Source organism: Malus sylvestris, chromosome 14 (assembly GCF_916048215.2).
Source record: "Malus sylvestris chromosome 14, drMalSylv7.2, whole genome shotgun sequence".
Classification (NCBI taxonomy): Eukaryota; Viridiplantae; Streptophyta; class Magnoliopsida; order Rosales; family Rosaceae; genus Malus; species Malus sylvestris.
Genome location: NC_062273.1, coordinates 12,580,051 through 12,596,186, shown reverse-complemented (window position 1 = coordinate 12,596,186; position 16,136 = coordinate 12,580,051). Strand labels below are relative to the sequence as shown.

The window sequence follows — 16,136 nt, the reverse complement described above, 5'->3', positions numbered from 1 at the left end:
TTGAAATCCACTATTTGATATGTGATATCATCAATCCCAACAAGAAAAAATTCAAATATTTGACTACGAATCCTTAACAAGCCAGTCAATGACCATTAATGTTTCTAGAGTTCTTAGAGGATATCATGAACTAACAAACTTCCTTAGCGACGATGGATTTCAAATCCCTAGAGAGCAAAATACAATGGTCAACACACAATTCGTGTGTAAAACTAACACAATTCAAATGTAAAACAAACATATTTATATGTAATAAATAACACAAACATCGATCTGTTCAAAGTAAACCGCCACAATGGGCAACCGTATTCCTTACAAAGTATGAAGAGGTTTGTTTACATTTCTTATGACAAACCCTCTTTAGATAGAACTTCCTTTTGTGAATCTCGTTATGTACTACCAGCAGCGGAATACCATTTAGTGATGCCTTACTTAAGAGGTCATCAAGTTCTCTTCTTCAGACTTGCAAGTTATCACAATTAGCAGCAACCACAACATAACTGCAACGTGAAAAAAATGGACAAATTCAACATAACATAAAGTTGGTTTTGGAAGATACAACATCTTATGGAAGACTGGCAATCGTATCATTACATATGTAAACAAAAGACTAACAATTCTAGTGTCTCACCAGCAATAACTACAATGTTTACTGTCATAGTTGGGAAACAAAAAAAAAACATTCAAATCATATGCCTACGAACTGTACAAGTAAGCAGAAACATACACAATAGAAGAAACATCACAACATTATTTTTCCCGCATGATTCGAAACTTGGCTTAACCACCAAGATCCATCAACTTATTGTTGACATTCCATTTTCTTACTTTATTCATCCAACCTGTACAGAAAAGAGATTGCCTCAAGTAAGATAATTGTGCCAATGCAAATGCCTTAAGTAAGATAATTATGCACTCTGTGTACAATTTCTTACATATTGTACTAACACTTCTAATTCACAAACTTTTTCAAACAAACACCAATTCGAGATCGAATTCACAAATATTTGCAAGTTCATAACAAAATTAACAAATATTGAGCATCAATTAAAATGCAAAACTCTAAGATTGAAACCCAGAAATCTAAAATAACAAAACCCATAAACAAATAAAATTTGCAAAACACATTTCATGCCCTCTCTTCCCCATTCCTCTTTTGTTCGACTTCCCATCTATGCAAATCCAAAAAATCTAATTGAACAAACTAGTAACTAGTTGTAGAAATGGAGACAATGGCCGAGTTTGAGAGAGAAAGAGATGAGAGACAGACAGATGAACCTAATGGCAGTGGAAATATGGCTGTCGAAACTTCACTGGCCGGAAAGAATGGAACTTTTCGGCCAAAATGCAAAATTTGGTACAAAAATCATATCTTTAAGGATGAAATATTGATGCAAACGAGAAACCCTCACTTCGAAGCTTCACTCTCGACTTCCCTCTATTTGAACTTGGAGCTTAAAGATTTCAGCTCAACCTAGAAACCTAGAGCTCACAGAGCTCTCGACATCCCTCTCCAACAAATGAGAACAGTGATGAAATAAGTTGAGGATTTTCAGTATTTATATGTAGGCATTTTAGTAATTTCGGTTTTGTGCATGGTGTGTATGGCATGTGCATGGCCGGTTTGTCCTATTTCTATTACAAGATTAAGAAATTGTCCAATTTTGGGGTATATCCCTTTCTTCTGTGTCTAGAATACTCTTTAGTTTCGTTAATTTTTTATCCAACCTCTCTCTAGACTCTCTGGAGAGTTCTTTTCTTCCTTTAGTTTCATCCCCCATAACACTCATTTTCTCCATCATTTGTCCTGCAAAACCACAACCTTCAAAATCATTTTTCTTGTGCAAAATCGTCCCCAAAACTACTATCTCCTCCCTCTTTGTCTCTCCATTTCTCTTTGTCCCAAAGCTACTTTCTCCCCTTCTCTATCCATTTCTCTAAAATTTTATGGGAAAAAGGAAAACTTTCTGGGAATTTTCGAGAATAAGGACAAAATTTTCCATTAGGATTGTTGTTGTTAACGTTTTGCATTTTTTTGTTGAATTTTGTGTTGGGATTTAGGCAGTGGTGAGGCTAGGTTTTAGATTTGGGAAATGGGTTGACAAATGGAGTTGCCCAGAAGCATGCTTGCGGATTCGCAATGTGCGATCGTTTTTGGAGATGGGATTAGCAATCCCTTGGTTTTTTGTGGGGTTTAGCTAAGACCTGCTAGTCCCTCCTTTAATCGAAGCAAGTGAGAGCTAGTATCATTAAACCTAGGCCCTACATGAAACAAACACGAGACTGGACTAAGGGTTAGTCCAATCCAGTCCAGTGAATTTTAGTGAGGGAAAACAAACACTCCCCTAAGGGAGTGAACTAAGCATGACAATAGACTGACTATAGTGTGATTCAAATTCACCTTTAGTAAGAATTGAACCTAAGACCTCTCACTTATAGGTAAAGATGAATACTACAAGACCGTAATACTAAGTAACATCTAATTAGTTGTTAGGGTAGGGAAACCAGCGGTTATTGAACACGCACCAACTGCATAAATAGGATTGTTTTACGTAACTACAATAAATCCAAACCACTACACTTTAGAAACTAGAGAATAATTACATATCACAAGTGCTTAAAAATGGTAAAAGTAGATACAAACTTTGTATTACAAAGGAATGAGGAGGAAAGAGGGAGAGACGGGAGGAAGGAGCTGAGAAGAGCCGAGGGATCTGGTTGTAACAGATTTAGCCTCTTCAGACAGGGTTCCTTACCCCCTGAAGAATCTCGTTGCTACGTGCTCTGCAATTCCCATGCTTGAAGTTAAACCGGGCGACTCTATTCCAAAAAGGTTGACGAGACCAGTTATCCCATGAACATCCTCCCCCTACATAGCCGTAAAATGATATATCATCAGAACTATCAATGTTGTACTCTACTGAACCTCTTCATCTATATAGCAAACATAGCACCTACAAGTGTAAGATAGTGTCTTTAACACATTTCAACCATATAAAAATATGACAAGACAGCTCCCCACACTACATTGAGTTTTAGAAACTAAAACCAGAGATTTTCACAGGCCAATTTGTGCTAGGTGCTGTGACAGCAGTGAGATGGTTTTATTAGTTTATCACAAGATCTTGGGCAAAAAAGAAATTGATTGGCTCAACAGAAAAATCAGTACCATGCACTTCTGGTTGTGTAGTGTATATATCCAAGATTTCAGGTTCAGGCGTAGGAAAAATATCCAAGAAACTACCTGTATCTGAAAATCAACTGGAGACTGTCGAGGACCTGAAAGCTTCGGTCGAATCCCTGCATAGCCTGGCTCAAGAGACCCATCCTTTAGATTTGGGTAGTACTTCCTTATCTCTGGGTAAAATAGCTCTTTGCGATTCGTACATACAGAATAGTCAAACCTGTGACCAACGCCTTGTCATGTTTTTAAGATTGTCCAACATCACACTTTAAGATTGTACAACATCACACTCAACATCAGATGCACCTCAATCAGGTCATTAAGATTTTAGCCTAGAAGTATTAAGCATCCGAACAAACATGGGAACGTATATAAGCAACGATATATCCTAAAAAAACTCCCTAAAGAATATTGACATTACAATTTACGGTTCACCAGAAAATAAGTGACTAGGACCTCCATTTGATCATTGTCTGAGGCGACAACATTAGTACCAAATGCATGCTCTAATGAAGCCTAACTTATGCAAGACACCAGAATTTGTTTCAACATAGGAAGGCAACATAATTTATGCATACAAATATAAATAAATAAAAAGGCTTAAGGAATATGCTCTTCTGTACAAGCATGGATAGAAATTTTTGGACTGAGTTGCGACCACTTAAACCAATAAACATAATGGACAATGTAGACAGTACTACATAATATAATAGAGTGGACAACAGGGATAAAGAAATGGTACTTATTCAGGAAGCTTGAAACATCATCAACACCATCAATCCATTCTACATCAGGGCCAAACTTGACCTGACCATTTAAATCCAGGGTAACATGCACACCAAGTCCACCATCCTCTGGTAGAGGATAAATCAAGTGTCTGAACGGACAGATTGTAGTATTTGATAAAGTGAAGTAGCATCCACGAGCCAAACGGGAAGGAGGAATATGTTCAGTTCGGAGGCCATCAAATCGCTTTGCAAGGGCAGGGGCACTTAAGCCGGCAGAGTTCACAACGAGTTTAGGAATAAGTATCATCTCTGGTTGCAATGGAAACTTTCTATTCCAATTTTCAAGGGTTTTGGTTCCAGAAACATGAAGGCATGGATGATTTTGTTGAATATGGCCACCAATAACAGTAGTATTATAGGAGAAGGTTGTGCCATGATTTTCAGCTTCTCCCTGCACCCATATGGGGATTAACGGTGATAGATACTACATCGTATAAAATCCAATATTCGATTAAAGATCCCGAAATTTTATCTGAAGCATGTACTTGAGTTGATCCTAGTGCAACTAATATAGGAAATGAGAAAGAAGAGAATGGAAATACCACCAAAGATAGCATGAGCGAATGTGTATCCACAATCCCAGAAAGCGGTGATAGTAAGGCTTTCAAACATGCCAATTCAGGTTCCATTCTCATGGCTTCTGAACCCTCCATCATTACCAAACCATCAACTCCATTTTGAATCCCGCGATGCATTAGATTATGCAAATTGGGAATCTCAGAAGACCCAGTTGCAACTATGAGTTTACCAATTTGTTTATGAGGAATATTGTGTTCAGAGCAATATTTGTACAGTAAATATCTTCCCCTAACACAAAACTTCGCCTGCCAAATGCATTAAAAAGTTAAAGGATATATTGTGCTTTCAACATTCAAATTAAGAATTGGGAATTTCTTGACATTAAAGTTTATGACTTTTATATTTGATTTTGTGGGTACCTTGAGGGAATGGGTCGGGTAGTAGATGCCGGCATGGATGACCTCGCTGTTGCGGGAGCTGGTGGAAGTGCCGAAGGTGGGAGCTGAATCTAACACCAACACCTCTCTGCCCTTTAAAGCAAGCTCTCTCGCCACTGCCAATCCCACCACACCTGCCCCTATTACCACGCAATCTACCTTCTCTTTGGGAACTCCGCTGATGCTACTGATACTGATACTGCAACTAGAAGTAACATTACGATGACTCCTCACAATTCTGTCCAATGTGCTTTTCAGCATCTTTCTCTTTCTAAAAACTCAACCGGTCCTCTCGAATGGACACTTAAAAGTTTCACATGAACACGCCTTCGTTGAATTTCACTACTTCCACTAGAAATTCTATTCAGCGAAAAAGAAAAACCAAATTTCAAATGCATATTAACAATCCGAAAAAACTTGATAGTGTTGCTATGATGAACAAGAATACCAAAACATTATCTATACATAAAAAACAAACTTGTCCAAATGGGGTGATAATCACTCCTCATTTCCTCCCACCCAATATTTTGGTACATATCATGCATGTCAAAGGCTATAACCTTTATATGAAAATGCAATTAATTCATAAAGAAAAGATACTACAACAACAACAACAAATCATTTTCCCACTAAGTGGGGTCAGCTATATAAATCCCAGAACGCCATTACGTTTGGTTCTGTATCATTTTCTCTGTTAGATCCAAGTGCTCTAAGTCTTTTCTTAGGATCAATTCATAAAGAACAGATGAACAAGAAAATTAAGACAAGGAAGCATCCACAAGAACCCAAGATCACTGGCCATTTCATTTCCTATTCATCCATCTTGATAAAGATAAACAAACCATCACAAAAACCTAAATCACAAAATTATATTGACAGATCCGGACAACTGCAATGAATACCTAATACCTCCTGATTCGCTTAGAACTTTCGCAACCTGAGCTCGCGACGATGGGTTTTCTCCTTTTCTTCAGCTCGTCGGTTGTCTCTCTGTGTGGATGTTACAAAGGGAATAGTCGAGAGAGAGAGAGAGGGAGAGCATTTAAAAAAAATGAAAATATAATATAGATTGGGGTTTTGGTTGCAGAGCACGAGACAACTAATTGTCCAAGTGGGCATTCCCTTTCTCTGTTTTTCTTTTTCAATTGTGCTTTAACTAATATTAATAATCTAATAAAAACTCAATACTAACATAAACAGATTGTACGGTAAATTAAATTAAGGGAACTTTAACGAAAAGCACCTCATACTGTTTACTTTAACGAAAAACTATATTTTTACACTAAAAAATCAATCATGGTACTATTCACTTTACCCTTTATTTTGTCCTTATCATTAAAACTCAAAGTTTTCAAGCCCTTTTCATTAGTTTTCCTTTAAATTAAAGCCTAGTTAATTAACAATTAAAACAAGTTACACATGCTTAAAAAAATAATCATATTATTTAACAGTAATTTAAATGAGGGTCTTCACACTTTACTCTCCTAAAACAAAAATTTGGTCATTGAAATTTAAACTTACCGGAATTAGAGAAGTATGTGTACTTCATACGCATCTCGGTATCTAATTCCCATGTTGCGTCCTTTGTTTCTCCGTGTAACAACAAATTTTTTACTAACGGAATTGTCTTAGTGTGTACTACTTGCTCTTTGTAATCTAGTATTTAAATCAGACTATTCATGAAAGCTCCCTGAAAATAATCCAAGGATGAGGCCTCACTAGGTGAAAGTGAAATGGAACCGAATTGAGAAGTGAAGCCTAATTCGGAAATGCACCTATGCAGCCGCGCTAAGTGAAACCAATTTGGTTTTGACTACTCATCTAATGACACATGTATATAACTGATAAATTTAAATAATTATTTATATTTATAGTTCGGTTCAATTATAAGCGGTTCTACTAAGGTGAAAACTAGAAGCAAAACTAGTATGAACGGTTCGGTCCAATTCTTGAACATAAATTGACTTTTTTTTTTTGTCAATATGGTTTTTTGCAATTTGAATCGGTTTCTCGATTCCACAGGTTTTATGGCCACCCCTGTTCCTTTCCACGTAATTTGATTGGTTAGGGTCCGCAAGTAGCTGTGAACTTGAATGGCGTCTAAAGGCTTGCATTTCATTTGTAACACTATTTTCATGTTATAATTTTGATAGATATGATTCTTGTAAAAAAGTGTCACCAAAAAAAAAAAAACAAAATTCCCATTCGTTTACGGAAAAATCCCAAAATATGTTTAGAAACAAAACTTGAACGCCAGCAAAAGTTTTAGCAAACTCACAAGTGAAATAACAGAATTACTTCAGCAGTTCAAAAGGAGAATGTGCATAATAATGTAAGTGAGACTCTGTTTCTCAAACATCCTACAGATGTGGTTTGCACCACAACGTCGGTAAATTGAACATTTTAACGTACAAGAAATACTGCAGCAGCCCAAGTTGGCTAATGAAAATCCATCAATCTTATCTCATTAACCCTTTTCTGTTGATGTTCTTCTAGTAGGGTTTCAGAATACCAACACATTATTTCATCGGCTTCTTAATCTGCATCCATTTCTTCCAATGCTGCTTTAGCCGCTGCCTTTGCTTCCTCTAGAAGCTCATCCGGAACCTGAATAACCAATAACAAAATCATCAATCTACAGTATGGCAACACAGCCTTTCAAATATAACTACCAAAAAGGGAACACAACCAACAAAAACAACGAAGGCAAAAAAAATTATAACAGTATGAAGTAGCTAACGGAAACAAAGAACAACAACAACAACAAAACATTTTCCCACTAAGTGGGGTCGATTGTATGAATCTTAGAACGCCATTACGCTCGGTTCTATGCCCTATCTTCCATTAGATCCAAGTACTCTTAGTCTTTTCTTAGAGTCTCTTCCAAAATCTTCTTGGGTCTTCCTCTACCCCTTCGGTCTTGAACTTCTATCCCGTAATCTCATCTTCTAACCGGAGCGTCAGTAGGCCCTCAATTTAAATGCATCAGAACCTTCCGTGCTAAATCATCAAATTTGATAAAAGAAAAATGTGGAGGTATATAGCACACAAGTTCGGTGAATCAGTAAGCACTTCTAGCTAGGAATCACACACAACTCAAACACCACAAACTCTAAATCATGTACTGGTTGAGATGACTTGCGTTTTAATGGGGAAAGAGACTAAAAACAGCAACTAGGCCTTCAAACGAGAAGCACCACATTTTTCTTACCACCAAACAGAGGTACGTGGGTCCCACCAATGTCGGTCCTAACTACCTTCATTTGAAAGGTGGCCAGCAAGGTGGTCAATATATGTAGTACAAATAGCAGCACTCAAAAGAGGATTGTATTCAAATCAATGTTTTAAAAAGCGAAAGCATAGGCGAGACGTTTCATGAATAGCCCCGGCTATGTGAAAGCCTTGAGGCGTGAGATGAAGCCTCATGGGACCTAAATTTTATAATATATACGTATATATATTATAGATATAAAATATAATACTTTGCAAAACAAACATCCTTTGTCATTCAAAAGTGCACAAGTCATAAACAAGTTTAACTCAAAAACATTAAAAATAAAAAATCATTCATCCAAATATGCTCCACATACATCGAAATAAAAACAAACAAAAAAATTGACAACGAACAGTCTCTTTCCCTCGTTAATATCCACTTTATTTACAATACTAATATGGTCTACATGCAGCCCCCACCCACTCTCTTTCCCATGGTACACTCTCCCTCACTCTCACTTTCCCTCTTCACTGAGTGGTGGCAGTGCTGCTCAGTTGGTGGTATCGCGAGAAGAGAAGGGAGGGTTTCAGCAATTCACAGAGAAGAAGAACACGAGGCTGTCGAGGACTCGAGTGTCGAACGAAGAAGACTGACAAGAAGTTTTATAAAATAAAATAAAAATGACCAGTTTGCCCTAAGGCACACCTCGATCACGTCTAGGCGAGTTTTTGCCTACTCCCACTGGCAAGAGGCGTTTTCACCCCAGCCCACCTCCAAAGCTGCTTAGGCACGCCTTGGGGTTTTTTTAGAACATTGATTCAAATTAAGTCTTAGATCATAATGAAAATCTTTTGCATAAATAAATCAAGATGAAAATTGGTCATACAAATAAAGAGAATCAACTCAGGCTCCAAAAATGTTCTCAATTTTTGTTCCAAACGTTAGCATTTGTGAGACCCGCAATTGAAATGTACAATTCTACATCATCCAACTGAGATATAGGTTATTGGTCATGGAGTCATGGGCCACTCAACTGATCGGTGGATCCTTAAGAACAGCTATGGACTCATGCTTAGAATTCACAAAGAATGGTGTGTAACAAACAATTAAAAGGAAAATAGAAAATGAAACAAAAAAGAATTAAAACAAAAAAACTTCTGAAAACACAAAATGTCAAAAGGATGGTATGAGAAGCATATGTGGCAAATAAAAATAAAAGCCATGTCGTAAATTAGTTTGAAATTTGCAGGTGTCTTGAACTCGGAAAGAAAATCAGATACCTTCTGATGCAGACGGTTTGATTCATCACAGACCCAGCTCATTTCTAACTCAAACTCCTTGTCCTTTGCCTCATCATGAATTCCATAAATGCTGTTGTGCATCATTGAATATTTAAGTTAGTAGAAAGTTCAGATTGAGCATCACTAGAGATTTATAAATACATGAATGCTACAATATTTGTTATGCAATGTGGGGGTGATATAACATGAACAAGTTTACTATTAGATCACTTTTTACAACAAGCACATTAGTTCAGGATATAAATCAGGGCTAACTCATGAAGCATTTGAAACAACCAAATGTCAGAAACAAAAAAACAAATGACCCATTAAAATAAATATATGATCAAAGAAATACAAACTAATATTCATAACAATTATGCAACATGCCACTGCCTCTTTGAGGATCCAACTTGAGGAGTTGTATTTCACCCGTCATATCAAAACATTGACAACTAGATGCACTGTGAAATAATGAGTGAGATACATCTGGCTAATAACTTTTTTATTTTTGGTGGAAGATAAAAATGAATTCTCTTTAGAGATTAATAAGATTACTTGAGAGTTGAGATGGGAATGCTGCACCACAACATGGCTAAGCCAAAAGGAAGCAGAAAATAAAAAACAACAGCAATAGGACCAGAACAAAGCCCACAATTAAGAACTGCAGAAACCTTAAACCCAAGGAAGAAAAGGGCCTTGAGGTGCAAAATCATTAACTTTTACAATAGACTTGTAAAGATGTATCTCTAACCCCACAAATTCCCCACCATGTAGACTTTTGTGGATCTATCTCTTACCCCATATTACCTTCCATATGGGTAACATATAAATTTTTGTCCAAAATCTTCCCAGCTACAGGGCATAGAGTCCAAGAGCAGTTCTGCCCATGTGCAGTCCTCATCTGCTCAACTATCGTTTAATCTTACACAGACACCAAACTTGCACAAAGGCAACTGCCTTTGCTTAGTTCACAATTAAGTCTTCTTTCCTTTTTCTTTTCTATTATAGTTTGTCCAGTAATTATTCCGTTAAGAAGGCACAGTTCGAATAGCTGTTGTAGCAACTCTCATTTGTTACAGTACAATAAAAAGAAAGGACGCATACTGGTTTAGGCCTATAAATGGAACAGTACACTTTAAACTAACCATTATTTAATGACCTTGTAACAAAATAACTCCATGTCTAAAAGTCTATAGCTAGATGTCATCATCATTATTATCAACTTAAAACGTGCAGAGCAAAATATTCATTGTATATGTCACTCACATCTTGGCTACTTCAATAACGCCTTGCCGACAAGTCAACTCCGAAAGCTTCAACTTTTCAATCTCTCTGTCATCACATGATATGGATATATAAGTATCACCATTCAAATTTCTCAGCACAATAAAATATAATTAAAACGTATTAAAGTCAGAAAAAAATTGACATTAATGTCTTTGTTAAAATGTAAAAGACACATGCTCTGAGAATCCTTGTTGTTAGTATAGGCTCTATACAACCTGGTAGATTGATTTTGGTTTGGTCTTTGACTATTTGATTCAAGGCTTACAGTTTGGTAGTTCAATTCTTGTTTGATGCAAGGTTTATAGACAGCCTATATTCTCAAATGTTCCTTAAACCTAAAATCTCTTCCAGCCTAGTTCTACCCTATTTTGTTCACAAGCTTTCAGAGTGACCAAGATGGACCAAATTGAGCCCATATTAATAGGAAAATTTTCACACAAAGAAAAAAAGTTTATAATACTACGATATCTGTCAGAAAAAATTTAGAAATCAAACTCTCAACTTACGTCTTAGCAGCCTGCCTGCCTTTTCCAATTGCAGCACCAAAATACCTCTAGATGATATGCACAAGCAAAGATTAATACAAAAAACCAAAGAAAAAACATAATGAAAATGTTCAAGGATAAAAACTATTCTTATAGCAATGACAACCAGATACAAAAGTAAACCTACATAAGAAACACCAGATGGTTCAACCATGTATAATTGCGGCCCATCTCTGTCATAACCACCAAGGATTATCCCACATCCAAAAGGTCTGCAATATAACATTCACAGATAATAAGAAGACATGAAAAGAACCTTTGAAATGACAACATGAATAGTGAGTTCTCAACAAACCTGAGCCACCAATATAGTGTACACAAATGCACATAACTAGCAACACGTTCAGCAAGTTCCTTAACAGGAATCTGTTCACCATACACACTGCAGGAAGAATCATAAAAATAAGGACAAATAAACTAAAAGTACAAAGACCAATCATGCACATGCAAACAATTATGATGCAACATTTACAGAACTTGTTCACCAACCAAACTGTCTAGATAACTCGAGCGGATATTAACAAAATTGACCTCTTAATGTCCATTATTAACAGGCGTTAAACAAGAATAAACAAGTCCTGACTCCTGAAAATACAAGTGTATGTAAAATAGATAATAGCCACCAAGTGAGGGACCAGAAATTATTTTCATTTTATAAAGGTGCCAGCAGTTGTAAAGATTACACTGTGTGCGTATAGCATGCAAGTGGGATTCAAACAAAATATTTTAGGCCTTTCTATTGACTCATTAAACTACCTGCCAAAGTAAGACTATATATACTCATAATCGATCAGACCAACTTTAAGTTGATATTTAAATACAAATCCAGACTAACATATTTAAATACAAATCCAGACTAACAGACCTGCTCATTCAAATTATACTAGTGTGACAAACTGAAAGAGAAAATGTAAGGATAGTAAAGGAAGGATGGATTAACACAAATCCACGAGTGATAGAGAGGGAGAAAGAAAATGTTTAGACGTTCCAAAGAACCAAGACCTTCTATGTTTTCTTGTTTGTTTCATACATGAAATCCAAAGGAAAAGGCAAACCTTTCATAGTTGGTAGCTTCAGACTTGGTCCTAGCAACAATTTGCCTACCATCCGCAGCTAATCCTGCCACTGCCTGCAATTGGTAAATATCACAAAATGCATCAAACACTACTTTTGAAAGTCAGTTCTCTGATGGTAAGATTGATTGGATATACTTAAGCCACCAAAATTCTCAGACAAAACTCTTAGGATGTCAAAAAATCGAGATCTGGCACCAAAATGTTTGAAAATCTGTGTATATCATACATTCATTGAATATCTCAACATATCCGCCAATAAGCTAAGGAATTAAGGATGCATCAAATTATAGTTTGGAATTAGTTATACAAATTCACATGCTGTTTAGAAAAACATATCACCAGTTTGACGAAAGCATAATAAGGAAATCTTAAAAGGAAATGCACGAATGGTGCAAGATTCAGGCTAGCCCAGTCTTGCAGATTCAAACTGTGACTTTTCTGTTCCCAATGGCATTTGAAACTAAGCAGCAGTCAATATGCTACTCGTTTTCAAATACAATCCCAATGATGAGCATATATACATTAAGATATGGAGGGTAAGTCAGAGATATTCAGGTGCTAACTCCTGTTTGGTTGAAGAAAAAAAGGGTCTGTAAATTTGTGAAAATAAATCACTCTTTGAGCACCAGGATTGCTTTAAGTTTAGGAGATAGATCTCTCATATTTTTAAGCCGCAAGAGAAACACCTCTTTCTATTCAAAACGCAGTTAGAGGCCAGAGCAACCGAACTTTCAGATAACCCAACAGCAAAACTGAACTATTTTAACATGTAATAAAAGATTTCTGTAACTTTATATATAAAAATGAAGGATAATATTGATTCAACAGTTACAAGTAGTATTGCTCCTTCCTCACACCCTCCATTTCCTTCATAACTCAGTAGTTAATTCAAATTTCTTATGAAGATTATGGAATCTCCCTCACCTTATATATGTCCATGGAACATATAATCGAACATTCAAACGATCATGACCACAACAAAATCCTGACATCCTTAATTAGCAGTAAAAGATATGTTAAAAACCAAAAAGTTAACAAATTAACCATAAGTGAGCTTCCTGAGCATTTGGTAGAACTGGGTATTAAACAAAACAGCAAAAATCTATAAAGAATCCAAGTAAATACCATCCCGGAGTGGCGATGGACTGAATGAATCCTTCTATTGGAACCGGGCAGCATCATCTTCGACGCTATGAGCTTTTCCACACCCTGAAATTCAAAATAAATCAATTTAAATAAAGAAAAACCCCTAAGTTTGAATATCCGAGCGTATGAGAGCAAGAATTTCAAAAAAATTATAATATCAAATATTTTTTAAATAAATAATAAATAAGAAAAAGAAAAAACGGTTTACCATAACAACGCCGTCCTTACATTTGATCCCAATAACAGTCCTGCAACACATAAATTTCCAATTAAAAAACCCTTAACCCCAAATCAGATGGCGAAAAATGCTGGAGATTGAGAATTTGGATTGCCGCGGGGAAGAAAATAGGGTTTGGAGAGGAAAGGTAGGTACCCGGAGTTGTCGACGGCTTTGGCGGCGTACTCGATCTGGAAGACGCGGCCGTCGGGGGAGAATGTGGTGACGGAGAGATCGTAACCTGTTCCGATGCTGCTCATCTTCTTCTTCTTCTTTTTTATTTTTCTGCTGTTTATTGTTGTTTGTTGAGTGCTCGACTGAGAAACAAACAGCTACAAAATAAAGAGACACCGGCTTCCCACTCAAGAAATAATAAATAAATAAAACACTCCACACTTTTGCTATTTGCTAATCCAAACCTGAACAAATCTAAACCAAAAAAAAAAGAGTAAATTACATAAAAACCTCTTAGGTTTGAGATCTATTACAATCTCATACAACATCTTTAAAACATTTCACTTTCATACCTCACGAACTATTTTATTTCAAAACAACACCTTTGTTAGATTTTTCATCCAATGGTCTGTTAAATGTTGACGTGGCTGCCACATTTGTGCTGATGTGCCTGCCACATGGCAAAAAAAATTATTTTTTATGCATTAACAATATTATAATATTAAGCCTATTTAACAAAAAAAAAATAAAAAAATCAGAAAACCTGGACCCATATCCCCTTCCCCACATCTCACCCCCACCCCCTTACCCATCTCTTCCTTCCCGTCCGTCCGTCCCCACCCTCTTACCCATCTCTCCCACTTTTTTTCTCCCTCCACACCAACCCCAACACACTCCTTGTCACCCTTTCTTCAATTTCCTCATTCCCTCTCCCTCTCTAGGGTTTGAACTTCGAATTCCACCCCTCTCCCGCCTCTTCCCCCGCCACCCTCTGCCTCCACGTGTCTCCTTCCCCCAAAACCCATATCCCCCTCCACCTCTCCCACCTCAAAGCCCCCACCTTTAATCATTTATCTGCTTTTTTTCACTAATTTTCTTAGAAACCCCTACAACCCACTGCTTGAAAATCACAACCCACAACCCAAATACCTGCAACAGTCGCCTGCGGGGGTCGCGAGCTCATCGTCGAAGGTGGGTCGTCGTGGTAGAGGAAGACCGGTGGGTCGTCGCCCGGGGGGGGACAGCAAGTGGGTCGTCGCGATGGGGAGAGGGGGACAGCAGGTGCATCGTCGCCGGGGGGGAGAGCAAGTGGGTCGTCACGAGGGGGGAACAGGTGGGTCATTGAGGGGGGAGAGCAGTTGCGTCGTCGCGGGGGGGGGAAGAGCAGGTGGGTCGCGGCGGGGGACAGGTTTAGTTTCTTCTTATTCTGGGGGAAGGGATTTGGGGGAAGGAAGGGGGCTGGGTTCGGGTTTTCCTGGTGTTTTTTTTTTAATTTTTAAATAGAGTTAATATTATAATATTGTTAATGTATAAAAAAAAAAAAATTGCCACGTGGCAGCCACATCAACACAAATGTGGCAGCCACGTCAGCATTTAACAGACCATTGGATGGAAAATATAACGGAGATGTTATTTTGAAATAAAATAATACCTGAGGTATGAAAGTGAAATATTTTAAAGATGTTGTATGAGATTGTAATAAACCCTCACACTTGAGGGGTTTCTATGTAATTTACCCCAAAAAAAGTACAGAAAATCGTAGGGCCGGGCTTTATACGGCTCATTTTTAAGATGAACAGTGATTGGGCCTTACATATTAGGTTTAGGTCAGCCCATGTATGCACGTTATCCTCATTTAGGTCTCATTTGGCAACTCGGACTGTACTGACTATTTCAGTCGAATAGGATAATTACTGCATCTACTGACTAAATTAATCGGGCGGTTGGTGCAGTATCAGACTAATGACTGGTTTGTTGAAGAAGAAAAACTCATTTTTTGTTCTTGCGTAAATTGCAAATTTGAATATGAGGAAGGGGAGGGGAACAACAACAATTCCACCACTCCCTTCAATCACTGCTGCTAGATTCCATCATTTCTAACCCATTTAAATAAAAAAACCCAAATGAAATCTTTCCTTCAACTGGATTTTGAAATTATAAGAATTCTGCAAATTAATTTTGTTTTGGGCGAAGCTAAGGGACAGAGGAATGGTGATTATTGAATCGCTCAACATGATCTTAATAGTTATTGCATATGCTAATGCATCGTCGACAATCATCTCATTTCTATACCAAACATCATCCAAGCTAGCATAATAGACCGAAATCTCACAATTCTCATGACGTGGATTCGTTTCTTTAAGGACGCTTCCGTAATCTATAATTTCCTCATGAGTTTGATAGAATGAGTAGGCGACACGGTAGGCTCTTCAGGGATCTGTGTCGTGGGTTTCCTCTTCCGATGGTGTGAATCCTTTGAACCAAG

The 16,136-nt window shown here is 37.3% G+C and overlaps 2 protein-coding genes across 4 annotated transcripts; both read right to left on the bottom strand.

Moving 5' to 3' along the window:
- Positions 1–2,511: 2,511 nt before the first annotated feature.
- Positions 2,512–6,009, bottom strand: LOC126599758 (L-2-hydroxyglutarate dehydrogenase, mitochondrial-like). 3 transcript variants are annotated; one of them, XM_050266195.1, is made up of 6 exons: positions 5,831–6,009; positions 4,911–5,288; positions 4,515–4,796; positions 3,927–4,396; positions 3,245–3,404; positions 2,512–2,869 (listed from the first exon to the last, which is right to left on the bottom strand). In XM_050266195.1, exons 2-6 carry the CDS (start codon positions 5,187–5,189, stop codon positions 2,753–2,755), a joined length of 1,308 nt encoding a protein of 435 aa, XP_050122152.1. In that variant the 5' UTR covers positions 5,190–5,288; positions 5,831–6,009; the 3' UTR covers positions 2,512–2,752. The 3 variants fall into 3 exon arrangements, with proteins under 3 accessions (XP_050122152.1, XP_050122153.1, XP_050122154.1); XM_050266196.1 differs by having other exon boundaries at positions 5,838–6,009; XM_050266197.1 differs by having other exon boundaries at positions 3,927–4,363; positions 5,831–6,005.
- A 1,200-nt stretch (positions 6,010–7,209) lies between these two features.
- LOC126599760 (proteasome subunit alpha type-3) lies at positions 7,210–14,073 on the bottom strand. Its single transcript, XM_050266199.1, has 10 exons — positions 13,853–14,073; positions 13,688–13,727; positions 13,459–13,542; positions 12,313–12,386; positions 11,553–11,639; positions 11,385–11,469; positions 11,219–11,265; positions 10,692–10,757; positions 9,423–9,513; positions 7,210–7,535 (listed from the first exon to the last, which is right to left on the bottom strand). Exons 1-10 carry the CDS (start codon positions 13,954–13,956, stop codon positions 7,464–7,466), a joined length of 750 nt encoding a protein of 249 aa, XP_050122156.1. The 5' UTR covers positions 13,957–14,073; the 3' UTR covers positions 7,210–7,463.
- Positions 14,074–16,136: the final 2,063 nt, after the last annotated feature.